This window comes from Megalobrama amblycephala, linkage group LG7 (assembly GCF_018812025.1).
Source record: "Megalobrama amblycephala isolate DHTTF-2021 linkage group LG7, ASM1881202v1, whole genome shotgun sequence".
Lineage (NCBI taxonomy): Eukaryota > Metazoa > Chordata > Actinopteri > Cypriniformes > Xenocyprididae > Megalobrama > Megalobrama amblycephala.
Window position 1 is genome coordinate 14,561,398 of NC_063050.1, and position 22,802 is coordinate 14,584,199.

Consider the following 22,802-nt stretch of genomic DNA (forward strand, 5'->3'; position numbering starts at 1 on the left):
ATGAGATTCCAAATTGTAAAAAGCGTCCTCGTAGAACTGGTGATTTCTACTTGTAAATTCTGAATTTCCGACTTGTACCACCTGACAGCGGCATTGTTGTGCGGAAACACAGCAATAAAGTGTTGTTAAAGGGGACCTATAATGCCCCTTTCACAACTGTAATATAAGTCTCTGGTGTTCCCAGAATGTGTCTGTGACGTTTCAGCTCAAAATACCCCACAGATCATTTATTATAGCTTGTCAAATTTGTCCCTATTTGGGTGTGAGCAAAAACACACTGTTTTTGTGTGTGTCCCTTTAAATTCAAATGAGCTGCTGCTCCAGAAGAGGGCGGAGCTTTAACAGCTCACGCTTCAGTTACTCAACAACAACAAAGCTGGAAAATCTCACGCAGCCAAAATGAGGATTGTCAGTAACGGTGTTCAGCCTTACATTGTTCAAACCGGAGTCGACACTGATGGAGAGACTCAGGAAGAAGTTACAACTTTTAGAATGAAACTGGACAATTCCGAATGGTTAGTGGATAAATTTATGTAGTTGATTCAACTCATCAACTAACATGTGCCGTCATGTTAATCTTTTGTACAAATCCAGTGTTGAATTGTGAAGCAGTCCGGCATTAAATGACGGCATGATAACAACACTTTACTACAACAACTCTTCCTCTTCTCTAAAGCAGCCCAACATGGCCTCACCCCCTTTGTTGTGTGTTCTTGGGGGCGGGGTTTATGTAAATTTTAGGGTTAGTGATGTCACTATCCCAGGAAGAAGTTTGTTGTAGTCCCTACCAGCAGTTTGTTGTAGTCCTTAAACAGCGAATTCTTTAAAAGAAAATATCTCCCTTTGCATTGAACTTTGAACGTCGTAACTTTGCAGATGTTGTTTATGCTCAAACAGCAACATTACACACTAACTAAAGTTAAAAAAGTGAAATCATAATCAACCACCCCTTTAAGTAGTTATCTCGTAATATTTCTGCTTAGTAATTCCTTGTTTATTCAAAAATAAACAAAAGACATACGATGCAGTTCAATGTAGCTAGTACAATACGTTTATTAATAAGGCATTTGCATAACAACTGTTACTTGATGTATTGTTGTTTTGTCTGTTGATTACTCAAATTACACAGTTTAATTCTGAGTCTGAGAATGTAAACAGCTCCGAGTTAAACATCAAGGGTTATCATCTAGTAATTACAGTAATTATGACATGGCGTGAACACATGCAGCATTAATTCTCACCTGTGTGTTGGCTGACACTTTCTCTTCTGCTCATGCTGATGCTTCCTCTTCTGCTTGTGTTAGCGCTTTCTCTCCTGCTCTGTGTTTCTATCACAGAGCGACTTTCTGAGCGCTGGAGAGCCGGTTCCAGTCGAGTCATGCTTTAGGTCTGATTATAGGTCTGACTGCTCCTTTGTATTGCAGATAAGTTCTTCAGGTCCTCTCTCAGAGGTTTGTTCTAGAGCGCTTCAGGTCACGCTTTGTTCTAGAGCTGTTGCTTGTGTCTGCACATGGAAAATCATCAGAGTTATTATGGCATCATTTTTCCTTTCTAGGCCCATGCTGCAAAACCTTTTCCTTTTCAGTATTTTTCTCTTGTTTTCCAGTAATTCTTAATTCTTAAATGAAGATAGATTTACTAACAAAGCAAAATGACAAAAGATATTAAGACTTGTTTTCGAAAAATAAAACATATTAGTTTTAGAATAAAACAAGAAAAAATTTCTGCCGATGGGTTAAAAATATATACTTAATTCAAAGTGCACATTTCATGTTATCTATGGAACTGGAGCATGGAATTCAAAATAATATTTATATAGTGCTCTTATTGGCTTAACAATGATCACTTTGACTAAATAACTCAACTTGTCAACATCTTTATTACTTGTTCCTGGTTTTCAGTGAAGTTTATTAGTAGTAGATTAAAGCAGATGGTACAACACTCTCTAATGAGTCTTTGTCTTCATCCATTATCTGAATTAGACACGGTCAAGTAACATATTGACGTATTTCAAATAGTGTTCAGCTCCACCTGCAGCTTGAGGAGAATGATGCTGATCTTAAGAAACAGATGTGTGTCAGGTCATGTAAACGGTGATCTTCAGTGTATTCTTTGATCGAGGAAAGCTTGTAAACCGTTTAAGCCGGAGATGCCCTAACCAGTTGACCAGTGATGACCTTTGATTTGGCTTGCCAAGCCATATCAAAAGAGAGGGGGGGGGGAAAGGGGGGAAAAATCATGCCATTTAAATGCAGAGAATAAAAATTAAATGTTCTAAATGTAAATTTGAATGTAAAATAGTTGCATATAATGCAACATTAACTTTCGGTCCACGGTCCACAGCAGTTTTATTTTAGTGTCATTGGCATACTATAATAGTTTTGTCATTTTTTGATTGTGGATAAGTTTTGATGTAAGGAGAAAACGTTATTGCATTGTCCATTTACTGATTTGCATATAACCCATAAAATGCATTTCTATAAGCATCTGATTTTCATTTTGTTGTAGATTGTCTGGTGACTCTGACGGCTCTTCGAAACGGCAGTACATACACAGGATTGATGCACTCGGTTGTGTCAAGAGACGTAGTAGCGAAGAACAAATTGGCACCACAGCAGCTGCTTGTTCAGGACACATCACCTTAATTTCCCTGATTGGCAGATTGTGACAGAATCCAAGCGTTCTTGAATAATTTATATTGCTGAGGTGAAGGTAGAGACTTTTAACTCCTAAATACAGCGATAAGTGCAATCTTAGCAGTATCTGTACCAGAAACAGGATATTTTAATGTAGCTCGTGGGTTAAACAAGTTCCTCGAGGCTTAAAGGTTAGAGGATTTTATGCCAGAGCTCAAGCAACTAATCAAGTGATGTTACATCGTAAAATAACTCAAATTAACATCTAGATACAATGAATTTTAGCTATACACTACAGTGTGGAGCATGAGCTTACGGAACAGACATGCAAGGTTAGCGAGCACTTTTAGTGTAAGCAGAAAGAAGCCAGCAAAGATAGAATAATAAAGCATAAGTCAATCCTAAAGCAGAAGTCCACAAATAAAACACAAACCTTCTCAGTGCTCCCAAGACTTCACGAATGCCCTTGCCAGCGTCTTGTATCTCTCCTCCTTCTGCCCATCTCTGTGGCGTTCTTTCTCTCGCTCTTTCCTCATTACTTTAGGACCGGCAGGTGTAACTCAAGCTAGACTCTGCCTCTCCTCATGACTATTTCATCACACCTGGTCTGTCCCTATTGCACCCGAGTCCTCTTCCTTGTTCTCCTGTTCCCAGTTCACATGTTCTTCTTATCTGTGTTCTTCAGTTATTTCCAGCTCTGCCCGTACCAGCCTCAGTTTCTTCCCTGGTCAGTTTTCCAACTTCACCTGCTGGTAATGGCGCATAAATAACTACAGTCAGCGGACGTGAACCGAGCCCTCACAGCTCAGTTAGACGTGACTGATGACTTTGCGATTTGAGTACGCTGCTGTTTAGTATTTTAGCGTCCATGTTGTGCCGGAATATAGTGTTACGTCTGTTCCCTGAGGACTCTACATGATCGGCTCATTAAAATGCAACGGGATCACAGAGCAAACCTCTTATTCCCTTCTTTGTTTTCCATGAAGTCACATTGATGCCAGCTCAAGATCTAGTGCTAATTGAAGTGCAGAACACTTACCCAGTTTGATCTAGAGTTGCTTGCGCAAAACTACCTTTCTGCACTTGGCAGAGGCCTTCTTAAGAAAGTGATCTTAAGATTGCTCTATAATTTTAATATTAAAGGCCATGCCCATATTTGTTCTTTAGACGCCAATCGTTAAATAATTTAAATTTAATTCGATTTTTACATCTTCTACCCTTCTTCTGCCCATGCGAAACTCACCACAACCATGCTAGAGTGTTCTGGTTGGTTGTCAGGGCTTTGCTATGACCCTGCAGAGGTGTTCTGAGTGGTTGCTAGGGTGTTGCTATGAGGCTTCCATTGTGTTGCAATGAGGTTGATATGGTGTTTTGTATCAGATTTCTAGGGTGTTTTGAGTAGTTGCCAGGGCATTGCTATGTGATTGCTAGGGTGTTCTGAGTAGTTGCCAGGACGTTGCTATGTAATTGCTGGAGTGTTCTGGGTGGTTTCAAGCGTTTGAGATTTTTGTAAGGCATTTTCAGTAGTTGCTAGGGCATTGCTATGAGATTGTTGGGGTGTTTTGAGTAGTTGCCAAGGCATTGCTATGTGATTGCTGAGTGTTCTGGGTGGTTTTGAGGGTTTGAGATTGCTAAGGTGTTTTGAGTAGTTGCCAGGGCATTGCTATGAGATTGTTGGGATGTTTTGAGTAGTTGCCAGGGTATTGCTATGAGATTGTTGGGGTGTTTTGAGTAGTTGCCAGGGCATTGCTATGTGATTGCTAAGGTGTTTTGAGTAGTTGCCAGGGCATTGCTATGTGATTGCTAGGGTGTTTTGAGTAGTTGCCAGGACATTGCTATGAGATTGTTGGGGTGTTTTGAGTAGTTGCCAGGGTATTGCTATGAGATTGTTGGGGTGTTTTGAGTAGTTGCCAGGGCATTGCTATGTGATTGCTAAGGTGTTTTGAGTAGTTGCCAGGGCATTGCTATGTGATTGCTAAGGTGTTTTGAGTAGTTGCCAGGACATTGCTATGAGATTGTTGGGGTGTTTTGAGTAGTTGCCAGGGCGTTGCTATTTGATTGCTGGAGTGTTCTGGGTGGTTTTGAGGGTTTGAGATTGCTAAGGCACTTTCAGTAGTTGCTAGGACATTGCTGTGTGATTGCTAGGGTGTTTTGAGTAGTTGCCAGGGCGTTGCTATGTGATTACAGGGGTGTTCAGGGTGGTTTCAATTGTTTGAAATTGCTAAGGTGTCTTGAGTAGTTGCCAGGGTGTTGCTATGTGATTGCTAGGGTGTTCTGAGTGGTGTCAAGGGTTTGAAATTGCTAAGGTGTTTTGAGAAGTTGCTAGGGCATTGCTATGTGATTGGTAATGTGGATTGAGTAGTTGCCATGACATTGCTATGTGACTGCTGCAGTATTCTGGGTGGTTTTTTTTTTTTTACAATGGTGTTCTGGGTGGTTTCAAGGGTTTGAAATTGCTAAGGTGTTTTGAGAAGTTGCTATGGCATTGCTATGAGTTTGCTAGGGTGTTTTGAGTAGTTTACAGGGTGTTGCTATGTGGTTGCTGGGGTGTTCTGGGTGGTTTTGAGGGTTTGAGATTTCTAAGGTGTTTTGAATAGTTGCTAGGGCGTTGCTATGATATTGCTGGGGTGTTCTGGGTGGTCTGAAATTGCTAGGGTGTTTTGAGAAGTTGCTAGGGTGTTGCTGTGTGAATACTGGGGTATTCTGGGTGACTTTGAGGGTTTGAGACTGCTAAGGTGTTTTGAGGAGTTGCCAGGGCATTGCTAAGTGTGTTTTGGGTTGTTGTTAGCACATGGCTACTGTATTTTCTTTTAAAGTCACACCTGACTAAGTTGCACTGGGTAAAAATTGCATTGTTGAGAGAAAAAAAACATAAGGTGCATCTGTATATAAGGCATATGTTATTACTACATTCAGAAATAATTTAAAATGCTTGTAGATAAAATGATACATTTGCAAACATAATAAATGCTATAAATATGTATTTTTGTTCCCTTCATTCCACAAAAAAATCTTTTACAATTCTCTCTCATTCGGCACCGATCCAAACATGTGTGCTTTGCTTGACATTAATTGCATAGAATAGTCGCTATGGAATAGCATGTTTCAGATGCAGCATGTGGTTGCTAAGGTGTTCTGGGTGGTTGTCAGGGCATTACTACGAGGTTGCTCCTGTGTTCTGAGTGAATGAGTTTTATGTTATGAGAGTTATGAGGTTGCTAAGTATTAGGGATTTTGAAAAATTCATAACTTTAAGTATGAGCAGTAATAAGACTTGTTTTGGTGTAAATAAAGTGTAAAACTGCCTAAAATAAAGCTTTTAATTATTGATCTCAGGGTCAGTATGTAAATAAAGTGAAGTGCTTCTTTTGCAATGCAATGTGAAGTAGTTTCAAGCTACCTTCAGATGTGAAATATCAGAGAAGACCAAGAGATGTGAGCTGAAGGGTCTCCATTGTGTCTCTCATCCATGGCCATGTGGGGTCTAGCTGGTGTTTTCTGCCTGCAGGACGCTTTGACTCAGGAGGACAGACAACATCTGTCGTTCTTTGCCCCCTCCCTTCCCTCCATTCATAGGCACACACTGCCTCTCCCAAATGGTGCCCTTTTGTATCGGCTATTGTCCGCTACTACATTGTGTGACTCTGCCTGTTCCCCAGAGCTCCATTGATGAGTGTTGTAAGAGACCTCAGCCAGAACTCCTCTGAACTTCTCCTCCAGCTTAATGTTTAGCCATAAAAGCTCAACAAAAGACATTTTGTTCTCTAGCTACTTCAGTGTTAGGATACAAAATCTCTTGCAAAGTTTTTCTTAATCGAAAGCAAGTTTTTTAAGAGAACAGCATTAAACACTTTTTTGGGGGGGTTATTTTAGTCATGCATGTTTGAAATCAAGAAAGTCTTTCCCGCCAAAACACCTGCCAAATAGTTTCATCCATTTAGGAAATCTGCCAACTAGCTCAAGGCCCCCCCCCCCCAGCTCTTCCCAAAGCTTTAAATTTCTCCCTCTAGTCAAGTTGGAAAACTTGTAAACATCCTGCAGCTATTTGACGCCTTTTCTCAAAGGCCCTTCTCTTGAGCGATGCACCCGCGGCAGGCAGAATGTGGGGTAAAGCGATGAATAGCCCAGTATGGGGTGACCAAGAGGCCAGAGCAGATGTTAATGATTAGCTTCGTTCTCATCCCTATAAAGAACCCGCATCCCAATCTATTCCCTATTTTCTAAAGAACCATTTCCAACCCTTACAGAGTGGCACACATAGAAGTCATAAATCCAACACCCAGAAAAGACTCGATAGAAAACGTGAATCACCACAAAAGAGGCTTAAAAGAAAAGAGGCTCCAATTTAGCAGCATCTAAAGGTTTTGCAGTTTGTTTTTGGTGGTTCATGTGTATGTTCATGTGATTTATAAGTTTGTCTTTACTTTAGACCGAAAAAGCTGAAATAGAAAGTGTGAAAAAGGAGTGTATGGTGTAGTAGAGTTAATAAAACAATAACATATTCAATAGTTCATAATCTTTATTTGGAAAAATAATTTAAGCTAAAACTTCATTCAGAGAAAGGAAATCAAACAAAAACCTGTTAATGAAAACAATAGCATTAATAACATTTTTTACAATCCTTCTTAAATATCTTTTTCTCAAAACATCCCAGCAACCCGAAGTGCCTTTGCAAGTAACAGGAGCAACTTAGGAAAAACACAAACTTAAATAATCTTAAAAACATTACAAATATTTAGAAATACAACTTAAATAAAAATAAATTAACTTAAATCATACAACTCTTGTTATAAAAAAGAAAACAAAAACATACAAACAAGGATATTATTCATCATCAACACAAACTTATTTTCTTACGTCGAAAAACAAATTACATACATTTTCTAAACCATAATGCAAAAAAGCGGAGGCTTGGAAGACTTTGAGATTTTTTTTTTTTTGAGCACTTATTTTTCCCATTTACACAGTGATCAAGTAATACACATAGTTTCCACTGGTCATGTGACAGGATATGACATCATGTGACATTTTAACCCAGTGCTAGACAGGCCAGTATGGCTGAACATCCACCGTTTTGATGTAGTCCCTTGTACACTGACTTGTGGGGCCAGCAAATGTTGCCAAAATATTGCTAAAATGTTGTCACAACTTTGCCACGGTGTCGTTTAGACAGTCAACGGCAAGACGATTTGTGACACATTTATTTTAAACTACTTCCTTAACATCCTTAATGTTTGGTGCAGTCTCTGGGCACAGTAAAAGCCTGTGGGAATTATTGGCGAAAAACCAGCAAATGTTGCCAAAATATTGTTAAAACATTGCCACAATGCTGTATTGGACATCACATGGCAAAACACTGTGATACTTTACTTTACTTTTCTTGTATCTTTCTGTTTCCATTTTTTTTCCTAATGCCATTTTCGTGTGTGATGAACCCACGATAATAAAAAAAACTTTAAAAATGGACACATATTGTCCAACACCTTTAAAATGGCTTTACAGGTAAATTTTACAACTACATTTGAAATTTCAATGACACTCCTGCCATCATTATCATTTCCACAAGTTTCCAAGCCTACAGGCCACCACTGCCTGTGCCTCTTTCAGTACAGAGAACCAGCTCATCCTGAATATCAGTTAATCAGTCTTAGTTTCTCAGCAGCAGTAGTCACGAGGTGGGACGTTTCCACCTAAGGTTTCGAGCAGCAGCATTTTCTTAGGGAGTTCAAAATGTCTCCCATAGGACACAATGAGCATCGGCTTCCTGCAGGCCCATTACACCTGAGATGGACAATAAAAAGTCTGTTAGTTCCCAGATTCAAGGTAAGAATGTTGAATGGATGTACATTGTTTGCATGAAGTAAAGTGCCACTCACCTCAGTTGCAATTACACATTCATCTTTTTCCTCCGACATCACCATGACGGATTTGTATTTGGTGTCGACACAAGCCGACGTGGATGCCGATGCACATGCCGACGCACATGCTGACTCGGAATACAGCGAATCAGAATAGTTTGATTCTGAGTACTTTGATTCTGAGTACTTCGATTCAGAATACTTTGATTCAGAATACCTCGACTCTGAATATTTTGACTTTTCTGATGCATCGCTGTGAAGAAAAGAGAGAGCAGCGTGTTAGCAATGCATACTTTTGAGAGGAAGTTGAGTTAATGGTTACAGGACGAAATCTCAAACACCATTTTTACCTTTTCAGACGTTTCCTGCGCTTCTCCTCAAACTCGGAAGAGTCCTGCAGAGATTGGCACTTTACGTCCTCGCAGCTATCGGACAACTCCTTCGCCGTCATTTCCTTCCCGGCATGCTCCAGTTTCACCTCGTGCTTCACCTCATATTTTACTTCATGTACCAGGTTGTAGTCTGCAGGCGCATGTCGCGTCTTATAGCTCCTCTTCTCTGTAGTCATGCTCAGGTCGTCATGATCGCTGTGAAAATCGATCTTCTTGTTGATGTTCTTGACAGGTGCTGTTCCAACGACACTTACAGCCAGATCTTTGTCACGGTGGCAGTTGTTTGTAAGGTTGTTGATCGTTTCATTTTCGCCATTGGCGACCTCCTCTTCTCTATCCCGCCGGCGCTGCTGAACCTTAGAGCGAACGCAGACCACCACCACGGCACATGCGACTACCAACAACAGCACCAGCAAGACTCCCGACCCCACAGCAGTCCAGGGAACGTCGCTGCCTATTTGGGACGCTCTGTCCGGAAGCAAGAACTGGCAGTTGCGTCCTCCATATCCCGGGACGCAAGCACACACGTAGCGGTTGTTCCTCTCATGGCAGGTGGCGCCGTTATGGCAGGGGTTGTGTTGGCAGCGGCTCACAGGTGAACTGCAGTTTCGTCCAGTGTAACCAGGTGGGCATGTGCAGATGTAACCACTGGCGCCTTCTTGGCATGTCCCGCCATTTTGGCAAGGGTACAGCGAGCACTCGTCCCCTGCGCGATCGCAGTTCATACCCGTGAACCCTTCTGGACACTGGCACAGGTACGAGTTCACCAAGTCGACGCAGCGTGCACCTGTGGATCGAAGAGGGGGAAGAGAATGAGGTTCTGGACTTGTTTCAACACAAAGATCTGTGAAGTTCAAATCCAAAAGTGCATCATACCGTTTGAGCATGGACTGGAGGAGCAATGGTCGATCTTCTTCTCGCAGTTGAACCCTGCGTATCCAGTGGGACACTGGCAGAAGTAGCCACCATCCGGATTGTCGGCGCAGCGTCCGCCGTTAAAGCACGGCCCATCCGCACACGTCATGGCACTAAGCTCGCAGTTGTTGCCGTAAAAACCAGGCGGACAGGCACAGCTGTAGGTGTTCTCCATGTCCTGTGAAAGCAAAAGAATATGTGAGTGTTTTATTGCAAAAACATTGGTTTGTATGTGATTGTATACAAGTCTAAATCTATATATGAAGCATTTACACTTACAGTGCAGCTTCCTCCGTTGCGGCAGGGGTTGCCTGTGCATTCGTTGACCTCAATCTCACAGCTGGCTCCAGTGAATCCTGGGCGACAGGAACAGGTGTAGCTGCCCTGACCGGTGTTACTACAAGTGGCTCCATTCAGGCAGGGCTTATGATGTGTGCAGTAGTTCAGATCTATAACAGAGGCGGACATATGTTGAGCATTAATCCGACCGAAAGCAGCGACACATGGTTGGACCGCAGCTGGACAGCTGTTGCTCGCTCTTTCTTTGTCGTCTTGAGTACTTGTGAACTCATGTTTCTCTTTCAGCCAGCCTCTCTCCTCTCTACCAAACATCCTTCTAGTCTTTCAAGGCCATTTTAAATGCTTTTCTTTGATCTTTTGTGCTTACCTTGGTTGCAGAAGAGGCCTCCCCAGCCTTCCTGGCAGTTGCATTGCCATGGTTGCTGGCAGGTCCCATGAAGGCATCCTGGGTAACGTATGCACTCATCACAGTAGCGGCCTTTAAAGCCTACTCTGCACCTGATGCACAATATAAACCAAATCATCCGGTTAGAAAATCAGTCCTGAATGTGATTTCAACAGCTAATGATGTGAACATTGTGATGAACATACTTGCACTCTCCGGGTTTCTCGCAGAAGCCATGCTCCTCGTCACATCCTGGGAGGCAAATTGCTGTAAGGAGGATAAAACACCTGCATTAGGATCGAGGAGCCGCATTTTCTTATTTTAACTTTCCGTAAATCCTAACTAACACATTTTGCGTCAAATAAGAAGGGAAGGTGGAATCACTTAAACCCATTAGCATTCTCCCTTGCTAAAAAATACCAAAATCTCCTAATCACCACTGAAGAATTCCTGCTTAACACATGACAACAATGGGGCGCTCACAAACAAGGGGACCCTTCTTTCCTCCCTCTCTTCACTGTGGGTCAAAACTTTTTTTCTCCCCTGTGCTCTCAATGTCTCCGGGTAGGGAAGATAAGAGTGGACAGCTGGTGTATGCGCGGCCAGCGGGCGACAGCTGCTCCATTGTCTGCGCACTCCCGGCAGCTGCCCACTTCAAACAATACCTCCCCTCCGCCAGCCAATCGGCAGCCGGCCCACTCCGCAAGCAACCAATCGAACAGCAGCATGTAAATTTATGGCACGCGTGAGATTATTCCTAAAAACTTTCCTCCTCCCGACTGGAATAAATCAAGTGGTGTGTTGTGAGAGTGGGCTGGAAGGGGGAGTGTGAGTGTGGGGGGCAGGGTTTTAGTTACAAGTTGTTTGTAACCGTTAACTTTGTTTTTTTTTCTTTTCTCCCTCTTCCTTTTTTCTCCCTCTCTTTTCTAAATAACAGCACAGCCTTTCCAAATCTGGGTTGAGATTTTCAAACAACATTTACAGAGTATGCAATGCTTACTATACCTATTATTTATTAATATACAATATTTTTACTCACGTTCTGTGCAGTACTGGCCCTTCCACCCTGCGTCGCAGATGATTTCTCCACGTTCTCCGCAGGTGAAATGACCGAATGCATCGTCCCTGGGCCGGCAGAACACGGAGCATCCCTCGCCATAGTAGTGCTCATCACACACAAAGCGGTAGGAGTACTTGAGCTCAGTTCGACCCACGCTGTGCAGGTCCTGGGACCAGTCCTCGCCCACAGTCAAGTGCCTCTGGGTGGTCATGGTGCTGATGATGCGCTCTGGGTTTTCTGTATAGAAGATGCACATTTTTCAGTCATGCCGTTCAACAGTATTCAAATTAACTTTTGTTATCGGATCACATACCTGTTGTCAGATCCTCTTTGGAATCAGCATGCACCGCTTCAATGATAAGAGAAAAAGTTCCCTGCAACACCAAACAAAACAGATTCATCAGACCACCTGACTTCTGAATTTCTTCTCAAAGTCGGTGTGCTAAAAAGGGTACTCACCGGCCACGTGAAACCGAAATTCATCCTGATGGGATTGGTGAAAGAACCGTCCGGTAAGGTATCTGGCACTTGGAAAGAGTTGGACCCCAGCACAGGGGTGACGGTGCCTCCGTAGGTGCAGGGTGGCTCTGGAGATGCATTGGGCTGATAATGTTTTAAGCAGATTCTGAAAAAAGTCTTGCACTCGCACTGCTGGTATGGGGTGGTAAGCCCACCTTTACAGCAGTTCTTGTTGCCTTGTACGCCCTTCTTGTTCAAAAACTCCTGCAACTTCAGCTCGAAGACGCCTGAAGAAGACGCCTGGAGAAGAATGAATGAATTAGATCTAAATGTGATAGGAATGAACATATTACTTTATTCTGACATGAGCAATGAGTCCTTACCTGGCAGAGCAGCATGTACAGGATGGAGAAGAGCAACAGTAAGTAGCGTCCCATGATGAATAAATAAATAAATAAATAAATAGGTTTTTTTTTTTAAAGTCTTTGAGCTGCTCCTAGATCAGTCTCGTATTAAATCACTGATTGATTCATTGGAATAGGCTTGCTTTCAAAAGACACTGAGCTTGAACGCAGTTCCCTTTCATGTCAAAAGAATTCCCAGTTCTTCCCCGGAAAAAAAGTGTGTCCAAAAGAAACCGAAAGTCCCAAATTAAAATAAACGGACTTGTTGAATTCCGTCGGAATGATATAATCCTCAAAATTCGGAGTGTACTCTCTCTCTTATAGTTCCTTCTTCGTCTGATCCTAAACCAGGGTTTGTCACTGGTCCAACATCACTCCTCACGTCCTTCTCCCGCGGACACTGTGCGTTTGTATCTGGAGCGAGGCCGCCTGCCGCCAGTTTTATACGGGGTGCCACATGCCGGGGTAATAATATGCTAATGAACCACTACCCCCAATCTGTCCCACGCTTTACAATGCGGCTCCCTTGCAACCAGCCCCTACCAACCAACCAAACACATCAGCGCTGCTGTGTGTGCGCGCAGAAGTGACGGTAATTTACAACTTGACGTTTTAGACAGATTATTTATTATTATTTTGCATTAGAATATGACACAATGCGTGATGTAAAAGTTTCATTTTGTATTGCTTCCATTTACACTCTAAGGGAGTTACGCGTGTTTTTGTGTGTCTAAAAAACATATTTAAAAGTTTATAAAGTTAAATTCCAGCACATTACAGGAAGACAATCTCAGTTTTCAAATGTCTGCTTCCCTTCGCGTTTCCTGCTTCAGGGAGTCCTGATTTGTGTGTAAAAAACATTCCTCAGGCTAACAGTGTGTGTGCGTCAGGCAAACTCACAAAAGAATACGCATCATTTGTATGGAGGCCAAATTCTCCACTTGCTTTTCCCTTTTCCGCTGTGTGTGTGTGTGTGTGTGTGTACGCGTGCAGTGAAAGAGTCCGAAGCGCGCGCGTGTGCGTTTGTGTGTTAGCCTGTGTGTGTGTGTTACTCGCGTGGCCATCCCCGGGGCGCACCGCTATTGTGTGCAGGCGGAATAAGTTTGCTCTCAGCTGTATGGTAATTCAGGGAGCACCTGCGCTACCGTTCTCATAATCGGCCGATCCGCAGAGCCCCACAAAAACAAGCAAATCGCCTCCTTATCGTTCCATTCTCAGGAGCCCATTCAAACAAATATATGTTTGTTTTTCTTCGTCTTTTGAACCTCTTCGATGCCCGACTGTTGTCTTACATTAGAACCAGCTACGAGGATTTTTTTTTCTTCCCCCAAAGCGAGTATGCGTTGTGCGAAGAAAAAAGTGTGTGTGTTTGTGTGCGTGTGTGTGTGAAAGAGAAAAGGGGCGAGCTTTGCGCGTGTGTAATGGGGGTTGTGGAGGGGGGTCTTAATTTGGTCGTTCATTTAAGTGCGATTTTCTTAAGCACAAAAGCTTTTCGCCTCAGGTCCATAGTAACCAAACACAAGTGAGACAAATTACATCACTGTGTTAAGATATGCTTTGAGCTCTTTCTGTATTTCCAATCCAATCCACCAACCTTTAAATGAGCCAAATTTTCTGACATAGAGTGGAAAAAAATCGATTCCTGGTGAAACTTTGCTGGTCGCGGGGGACTGGAGTGGGATTCTGGGCATGGGCTGAAAAAGATGGAATTCCTCTTTTTCTGTATTTGCTCTGTGTGTGTGTGTGTGTGTGATTTGAATTCAGCACTTTCAGTTCTTTACTGTTTAGTTTACTCATTTCCCCCCTCACATAGGCTACGTTTATACTACACTCTAAAAAGTGCTGAGTTAAAAACAACTCAAGCTGGGTTGAAAATGGACAAACCCAGTGATTGGGTTGTTTTAACCCAGCAGTTGGGTTAAATGTTTGCCTAATGTGCTGGGCAGTTTTGTTTAACCCAACTGTTGTTTAAAAATTACTATATGGCTGGCTTAAATTGAACCCAAAATATGTTTATTGATTAATTATTATCATTAAACTGAATAAATGTTAATTTATTAAACATATTAATAAATGCTAATTGCCAACATACTTTGAGTTTATTTTAAGCGAGCAATACAGTCATTTTTAAACAATAGTCGAGTTAAATAAAACTACCCAGCAGGTTGGGCAAACATTTAACCCAACCGCTGGGTTAAAACAACCCAATTGCTGGGTTTGTCCATTTTCAACCCAACTTAGGTTGTTTTTAACCCAGCATTTTTAGTGTAAATATATCAGGTTTTTGTAATTCTACAGTTCAGTTTTATGATTAAAAACTGGCAGTTGTGAAGCTTTACTGTAAAAAATACAGTAACAATGTTCCGAAAGTGTTGTATGTTTTACTAATTCCATATGCCAAATACCAAACTGTCTGAGATACACTCTAAAAAATGCTGGGTTAAATATGGACAAACCCAGGGATTGGGTTGTTTTCACCCAGCCATTTTTTTTCAACCAATTTTGGATTTATTTTTTTAGCCAGCAATATATAAAAGGCATGTTTTTGCTCACCCCCAAATAGGGGCAATTTTGTGGGGTATTTTAAGCTGAAACTTGACCAGACAAGAGACTTATATTACATCTTGTGAAAGAGGGCATAATAGGTGCACTTTAACCCAACCTGCTGGGTTTGTCCATATTTAACCCAAGTTAGGTTGTTTTTAACACAGCATTTTTAGAGTGTTTTTTTAACATTCATTTTTAACTGTAAATGTTCTGATGACAACACAGGTGGTAGATCACCTGATGCCTTAAATGTGATCAAATTGGCCTTAGTGTGACCTACAAAAACAACATCAGGTCTCTGACTAAACAACATATAATGCAGCATAAAACACACATCAAGAAGGCAAAACTAACTTTTTAAGTAAAACTCAACAAAAGTGATAGTTTGCATAGGGAATTCTGGGAATGCCCCTTACCCATGAAAAAACAAGCTATTCATAGGCCTACATTGTATTTTCAAATTTTTTATGTGTTGTTGCTGAATACATTTTTTCTTAGTACACTCTTAAAAATACAAGTTCGTAATGGCATCTATGGTTCCATAAAGAACCTTTAACATCAATGGAATCTTTACATTCCACAAAAGGTTCTTTAAGGTTTTTTAAATTTTTTTCTTTTAAGAACTGTTCACGGAAAGTTTTTTGGGGAACCAAAAATGGTTCTATACTGTAAAAAATAATTGTTGGTTTGAAGTAACAAGGTTGTAACAATGAATTTTGAGTTCATTGAAATTAAAAATGTAAGTTAATACAATGAATGTGATTGGTTTAATCAATAGAAACTTAAAATATGTTATCTGAACCACATTAATTATATAAGTTGATTTGACAAAAGAAAAAATGTTGTGATAACAAATCACATATATCAAATTTTTTTTTTTTTACAGTGTATGACATCACTGCGAAAATCAACTTTTGAGACCATTTTTTTTTATCAGTGTAGTAAAGTGTAAGGTATGTCATACTATTGTACTGCTTTTTCTTATTTAAATATTTACCAAAAAAAATATTTTATAGGCTTATGATATTTAGTGATGCGCATTTTGTGTATTTTTGAAATGTGTCTTAAAATGAACCATTTTACAGATTTTTACTGTAGTAGCCTATGTTTACATTCTTTCCCCCCTTTTTAATACTTTTTACAGTGTGCAAGGCAAACATGAGATCTTAAGCAACAGCTTTGGTCAGGTTGTTTTGCTCGTTCGTTCTCCCCTGTGGAATGAAGTAACAGTTGAAGTGCTGGATCCTGCAGTAACTCAAGCCCCTCAGCTATCAGGTCAGTGGGACTCGCTCGCTTCTTGTTCTTGCCTTTCTTTGCGCTTTCGTTTTTCATTGATTGTGAAGCCCCTCGGGGGACAGTCACTGAAGGGGGTCTACGGTACGCCTTCAGACGCGACCAGACCCTTACACACCATCTGCCACTGACTAAACGCCTGTCTCCTCCCTCCCTCTGCCCGTGTGCGTGTGTGTGTGTGCTCACTGCCCTGGGTCTAAATTGAACTAGAAGCATGTTAAAGAACCTGTAACGGTATGGGCCGGCAGGGGCCAGATGGCGCAGGCGAAGCCAGAAGTGTTGCAGTCCCAGCGGAGTTAGACAGCACATGGGCGGCCGTGGGAACCTAAGCTGGGCTCGCATCACACGGGATCGATCATATGAAGTCGTGTGGGGATCACAATTAGGGGCTATAATGTTGTTTGCGACCTATCGATCGGCGAAGGGGTTGGAGAATCTGATTTGATACGCCACGGTGTATCTTACACAAACGTGGCACTAGATTGGAGAAGGTAACATGGATGATAGAGCAGGGAGAGAGAGAGAGGGGTGCGCACATCCAGTGTGCGATTTGTACAATCGCTTTTAGGGAGGGGGTTAACTATTTTAAGGGATTTTTTAACATCTACCTATTTTTTAAATATAAATAATAAGTAGTTTCCTTGGCGCAATGTGTCTATAGGTTAGTGTCACGCTACTAGCAACCATAAATTATCTAAAATACTCTAAATAAAGCATTTGTTTTCATGATATAATTATCACTTTATTATAAATCTTTAATAATGACATGTCAAACTTTATCGACATAGCGCAAAACTGATTGAGCATTAGCATTTGTTATGTTTACCTGTTCAGACAGGCAAACTCTTTGACTACTTCATTACCAAAACCCTGTCGAAACATAGGCCTACTTATTTTTAAAACAGAATAAGCAAATTTACTCTTATTAAGATACCCCCAACCTTTTGTTTTCACTTCCTATGGGGGTCAGAGGAGGGAATTCTTATCCTTTTCGTCTTGGAATGAAAAATAAGCGTTTTAGTCGCATATTTATCATAAAGTTCTGCTAAAATACAAAAACGCGTAGGCCCACGCGCGTTTATCAGGCTACCTGTGGTCCATGCATTGTTTCAGATCATATTACTTTGACCAGCTGCCCGCGGGCACGCTGAACAATCCACGCGCGCCCTGGCTCTGACCACGAGGCTCATTATAATGCGCCGTTGCCATGGACATGGTGGTCGTGGCTTCATTGAGCTTCTCTCGGGGGCCTCCCGAGGGGATACAATCATTCAATAATTACGCAGGGATCCTCTTATTTGCGCCCGTGTGAGTCTGTTTGTGGGTGTGTGCGAGCGTAAGGAAACAGGCGTGGACGTTTGGGAGCTGACGCTTGTCGCGTGCCTGCGCGTATCAAAACACATCTGCTTCGAGGGCTCCAGGGACTGATGCGCGCGTCCTGCCACCACAACATATCGACCTCTGTCTCTCAACATATTGATTTGACAAGTCATAGGCATTTTTGACACCACGCTATAGATGTCGATGCAGTGCACTTTCGTCCCACGTGATGATTTTAAGATTTCTCTTGTAGTTCCGCTTGCTACCAGGCAAAACGTTTGCACACACCTCACAATGTAGCCTCTATGTTTCTAATCATCTTTAATACCTTTTGAGTGAATGGCTTAAATGCTTCAAATCAGTTTTGTTGACAAATACTGTGGACACTTAAGTCACTAAAATGTCTGTATGTTATCTAATGAAATAAGAACAAACCAAGTGGCATTTATTTTAAAGAAGCAAAGCTTACTTTAAAATAGCATACCAGTCCAAATAATCTGTCAGTTTTTGGCCATATATATATATATATATATATATATATATATATATATATATATATATATATATATATATATATATGTGTGTGTTTATATATTTTTTTAAAGAAGCACAAGCATGCTTATAGTAAACATTATAACTTGACTTTTTTATAATCTATTTTAAACAATAAATATAAAGTGCTCAAAATCAAGTATATTGTCCACTTGTGTTTGTGAAGCATTAGCGGATCATGATGATAGTTAATGCGATGAACTCCACCTGTGGTTATTCTGCTTAAACTCTGCAATGCAGTGATAATAAGGCATTAAAGGCACAATATGTAATTTTTTGCCACTAGAGGTCGCCTATCTAAAACAAAGGCGTAGCTTGATGACGGCGAGATTGAGCGCGGAATCATGGGAGATGTGGTCTTCACCTCACAGCCGGTGGAAAAGAATCGGGATGGGACTCGAGCAGAAATCATGCTCATGGATGAGATTATTAACATTACTGTAATATGAAACAGAGCAGGACCGAGTGATGTTGGAGGTGAACGAGGCCGCTGGAGAGATTGTAATGAGAGACGAGCAACACACGCTTCCGCTTCTTCCGGTCAAGCGTATGAGGTAACGCAGCGCTGTTTATCATATTAGATACATTTGAGTGTGTTGAAATTGATGTTATAATGTTACTCTGAGCGTTCACTCAGCGGCTGCTGTGAGACACTTGTTACACTCTGTAGTAAGATAGATCTGTTTTAGAATGCTGGATGGCTTGTGTTGATAAATGGCATACAGTTCATTTTAAAACATATTGTATGATGGAGAAAATGCTGTGTTATACTGTTGGTAAAAACAAAGCTGCATCCGATTATGCTATGTTAGCATGTGTTTCTCTGAAGCATGGTAAAATCATGGTACTCGCGGAAAATCAGGAAAACTAGATAATAAGACTTACTGTGTTGAGCTATATAACAATGATTAGTTTTCTGTTGATGAATGTATCTAAACAGTTGTTCCCTTGTCTAATACACATAATATATTAATTAATATATCTCAAGGGTAACGCGGGTATGATGTCATTGATAGGCGATGCACGGTCTGTGTCCTGGATAAAATTGCTTATTTTTCTAGAGTTAAACATTCTTGAAAACATCTGTGATAAAGTACACAAGTCAACAAAATATATATCGCTGTCCTAGTGGTTTTTGGACATTTTAATAAAAAAATCTTACATATTGTGCCTTTTAAGTGTGACTTATGTGTCTAAATATATTTTGGCGTCACAGTATAAATTGTGCATGAACTTATTCATAGAATTTAACTGAAATGGATAGAGAATGAAAAGCACCATCAATGCACATGTTCCTCCTTCACTCTTAAAAATAAAGGTTCTTTATTGGCATCAATGCTTCTATGAAGAACCTTTAACATCCATGGAACCTTTCCATTCCAAGGTTCTTTGATTGGAAAAAATGTTCTAATATATATTAAATTGTTCCTCACACTAAGAAAAAAAGGTTATTTTAAGAACTGGTCACTAAAAGATTTTTTTGGGAACCAAAAATTGAAACCCCCCTTTTGGAAACTTTAAACGACACACTAAGTACTACAGTGCCCTCCACTAATATTGGCACCCTTGGTAAATATGAGCAAAGGTGGCTGTGAATAAATCTGCATTGTTTATCCTTTTGATCTTTTTATTAAAAAAAAATCACAAAATTCTAAATTTTTATTTAAGAAAACAATTGAAAATGGGGGAGAAAGCTCATTATGAAATAATTTTCTCTAGTTCCTGTTGGCCACAATTATTGGCACCCAATTAATGCAACCTCCTTTTGCCAAGATAACAGCTCTGACTCTTCTTCTATAATGCCTGATGAGTTTGGAGAACACCTGAGAATAGATCAGAGACCATTCCTTCATACAGAATCTCTCCAGATCCTTCAGATTCCAGCTCCATGATGGTGCTTCTTCTCTTCAGTTTACTCCACTCATTTTCTTTAGGTTTCAGGTCAGGGGACTGGGATGGCCATGGCAGAAGCTTCATTTTGTGCTCAGTGACACATTTTTGTGTTGGTTTTGGTGTTTGTTTTGGATCATTGTCCTGATGGAAGATCCAACCACGGCCCATTATAAGATTTCTAGCAGAAGCGGTCAGGTTTTGATTTTTTTTATCTGTTGGTATTTGATAGAATCCATGATACCATGAATCTGAACAAGATGTCCAGGACCTCCAGCAGAAAAATAGGCCCACAACATTAAAGATCCAGCAGTATATTTAACTGTGGACATGGGGTACTTTTTATCCATGTGTGCACCAAACCCATCTGGTGGGTTTGATGCCAGAAAGCTCTTGTTTTAGTTTCATCTGACCACAGAAGCTGTTTGAAGTTCCAGTCTTGTCTGACATCTGAATATTCTGGAGATTGTTTCTGGATGAGAGCAGAGGATTTTTCTTGAAACCCTCCTGAACAACTTGTGGGGATGTTGGTGCTGTTTGGTAATATTTTTTTTAGGCTTTCTGAGACTCGAGACTCAACTAATCTCTTTGTAACATCTTTAGTTGATTGGAACGTTTTAATTATTGCCCTGATAGTGGAAATGGGGATTTTCAATGCTTTAGCTGTTTTCTTACAGCCACTTTCTATTTTGTGAAGCTCAACAATCTTTTGCTGCACATCAGAACTATATTCTTTATTTTTTACTCATTGTGATGAATGATTAAGGGAATTTGGCCTTTGTGTTTCCTCGTGTTTATATTCCTGTGGAACAGGAAGTCATGCCTGGAAAATTTCATGTTCATGATCACCCTGGTGTGCTAAAACAAAATGGGACTATGAATGGGAATATACTTCAGAGATATTTTATTCATAAGAATTTCTAGGTGTGCCAATAATTGTGGCCAACATTTATTGGAGAAAAACATTTATTTCATAATCTGAATTTCCCCCCACTTTCAATTGCTTTACTTCAATAAAAGGTTAGAATTTTGTGAATTTTTTGAATGAAAGATCAAAAGGACAAACAATGCAGATTATTAGTATTATTATGTACTTATGCACTCAACAGTGTATGTTTTTGAACATTATAAGGTTTTGTCATGATAGCCCCTCCCCCTCTGCTATGTAATTAAAGCTGTGACAGTTGAGTGCATGAAGTGTCCAACATTCCACACTTCGTTTTTTTGGTTAATTAAGTGCATCTTCTGTGTATTTAAAGTGCACTTTTTCCTCTTTGGAATTTTCAGTGTTTAACACTCTATTCACACTGTATATACTACAAAATAAGTACACAAATTAGGACACACCTTATTAAGAGTGTTCAGTATAGTGTTTAAAAGCATCCTAGGATGCACCTCAGGTTGGTTGATGGATATCCAGAGTGAGCAGTGCTTGGACCTAGACTAAGTTTAATTTTTAATCTCTACATAATTCCATGTTTTTTTACCCCTTAGTTTTAATGATTTTACTATTACTTTAAAATGTGAAGAAGCATAATAACAAAGAACGAGTAGGTGTGTCCAAACTTTTGACTTGTAGTGTACTCCAGGCTTTTGTTTTGAAAATGAAGCCCATAAAAGTTAGTCCTCTCTCTTTCTCTGTGTCTCTGCAGCAGCATCTGCCCTGAGGATGAACAGATGTAGGCACCTGTGTTTAGGGCTCACACATCCCCCATCCTCCTTTTCTTCTCCCTCTCCTCCCTTTTAACCTCCTCAATCTCCTCAGAAGGGCCCACAAAGGGGTAAAAGAGGAGGAGGGGGCAGTAACTATACCCCCTGCTCTATACTTCCATCACCCCCTCACACACACACACACACACACACACACACACACACACACACACACACACACACACACACACACACACACACACACACACACACACACACACACATTCCCTGAGGACACATGCTCTCTATGAGCCTTTGTCATGAGCACTATCTTCCAGACAGGCTCAAACAATCTGTTGCAGGATGATTGCTCATTTCCAAACAACGCTGACAACACAGGTGTGTGTGTGTGTGTGTTTTGCATGGATTCAAGTTCGTTTAATATGGGACGCTAAAGCTCTCGAGTGTCACGTTGGAAGAAACACATGGTGTGTGATGGGACACGGGGCGTGATTGTAGGTTACGAGAGCCACAGGGACAGTAATCACGCTTCTGTAACAAAATCAAGTGTTGAATGTCGGAGTCACACCCTCCAAAAGTGACCTGCCCTCAACAAAGCCACAAAAAAACAGAATAACTAAGATCAGCTTTTAAGACAAAGCCGGTGGCAGGTGTCGAGTGTGTCGGTGGTAAGATGAAGCTCGTGGGAAGAGCTTCATCACAAAGGAGTTGATTTCTGCACACACACTGATCCGGAGTCAGTGATCGAAGCCTGTCCCTTGACATCTCATCCATCACAGCTCAACATCAGATATGAATCGAGATCTGTAGACACGCCGCCATGATGCTCATGTTTATATTCACCTTTAAACCAGCAGCTCAATGATTGTTGAAACCCTGCCCCTGTGTTTGTTACTATTGATTAGTAATGATATATTGACCAGGACAATTATTCATATATATATATATATATATATATATATAAAAGTATATATATAAGGTAATTATATATACAATTTTATATATATAAGGTAATTATAAAATATAAAAAAAAAAACTTCAGTCTCACATTGACCAAAACCTGACAGAATAATTTTTATTATATTTTTATTAGAAAAATTTCACTATATATTACATATGT

The 22,802-nt window shown here is 40.7% G+C and overlaps 2 protein-coding genes and 1 long non-coding RNA gene across 5 annotated transcripts in view; 1 reads left to right on the forward strand and 2 right to left on the reverse strand.

The window, feature by feature from the left end:
* LOC125271747 (NACHT, LRR and PYD domains-containing protein 12-like) overlaps nt 1-22,802 on the reverse strand; it is a 1,137,836-nt gene that overhangs the window by 773,375 nt on the left and 341,659 nt on the right. The window lies entirely within an intron of this gene.
* dla (deltaA) lies at nt 7,461-14,183 on the reverse strand. The gene is made up of 11 exons (XM_048195994.1): nt 12,389-14,183; nt 12,006-12,305; nt 11,860-11,920; nt 11,526-11,783; nt 10,693-10,753; nt 10,469-10,599; nt 10,081-10,250; nt 9,763-9,979; nt 8,845-9,673; nt 8,513-8,747; nt 7,461-8,417 (listed from the first exon to the last, which is right to left on the reverse strand). Exons 1-11 carry the CDS (start codon nt 12,440-12,442, stop codon nt 8,412-8,414), a joined length of 2,322 nt encoding a protein of 773 aa, XP_048051951.1. The 5' UTR covers nt 12,443-14,183; the 3' UTR covers nt 7,461-8,411.
* LOC125271799 lies at nt 15,843-22,602 on the forward strand. The gene is made up of 3 exons (XR_007185714.1): nt 15,843-15,909; nt 16,101-16,231; nt 21,664-22,602. It is a non-coding gene; the product is annotated as an uncharacterized LOC125271799 (long non-coding RNA).

Excerpts from the sequence above, each read along its gene's own strand:
- dla (XM_048195994.1), bottom strand. The coding sequence starts at position 12,442 with ATGGGACGCTACTTACTGTTGCTCTTCTCCATCCTGTACATGCTGCTC. Across the intron at positions 9,980-10,080 it reads GCAACGGAGGAAGCTGCACT|GACATGGAGAACACCTACAG; the intron begins GTAAGTGTAAAT and ends TTGCTTTCACAG. Across the intron at positions 9,674-9,762 it reads CTCCAGTCCATGCTCAAACG|GTGCACGCTGCGTCGACTTG; the intron begins GTATGATGCACT and ends TTCGATCCACAG.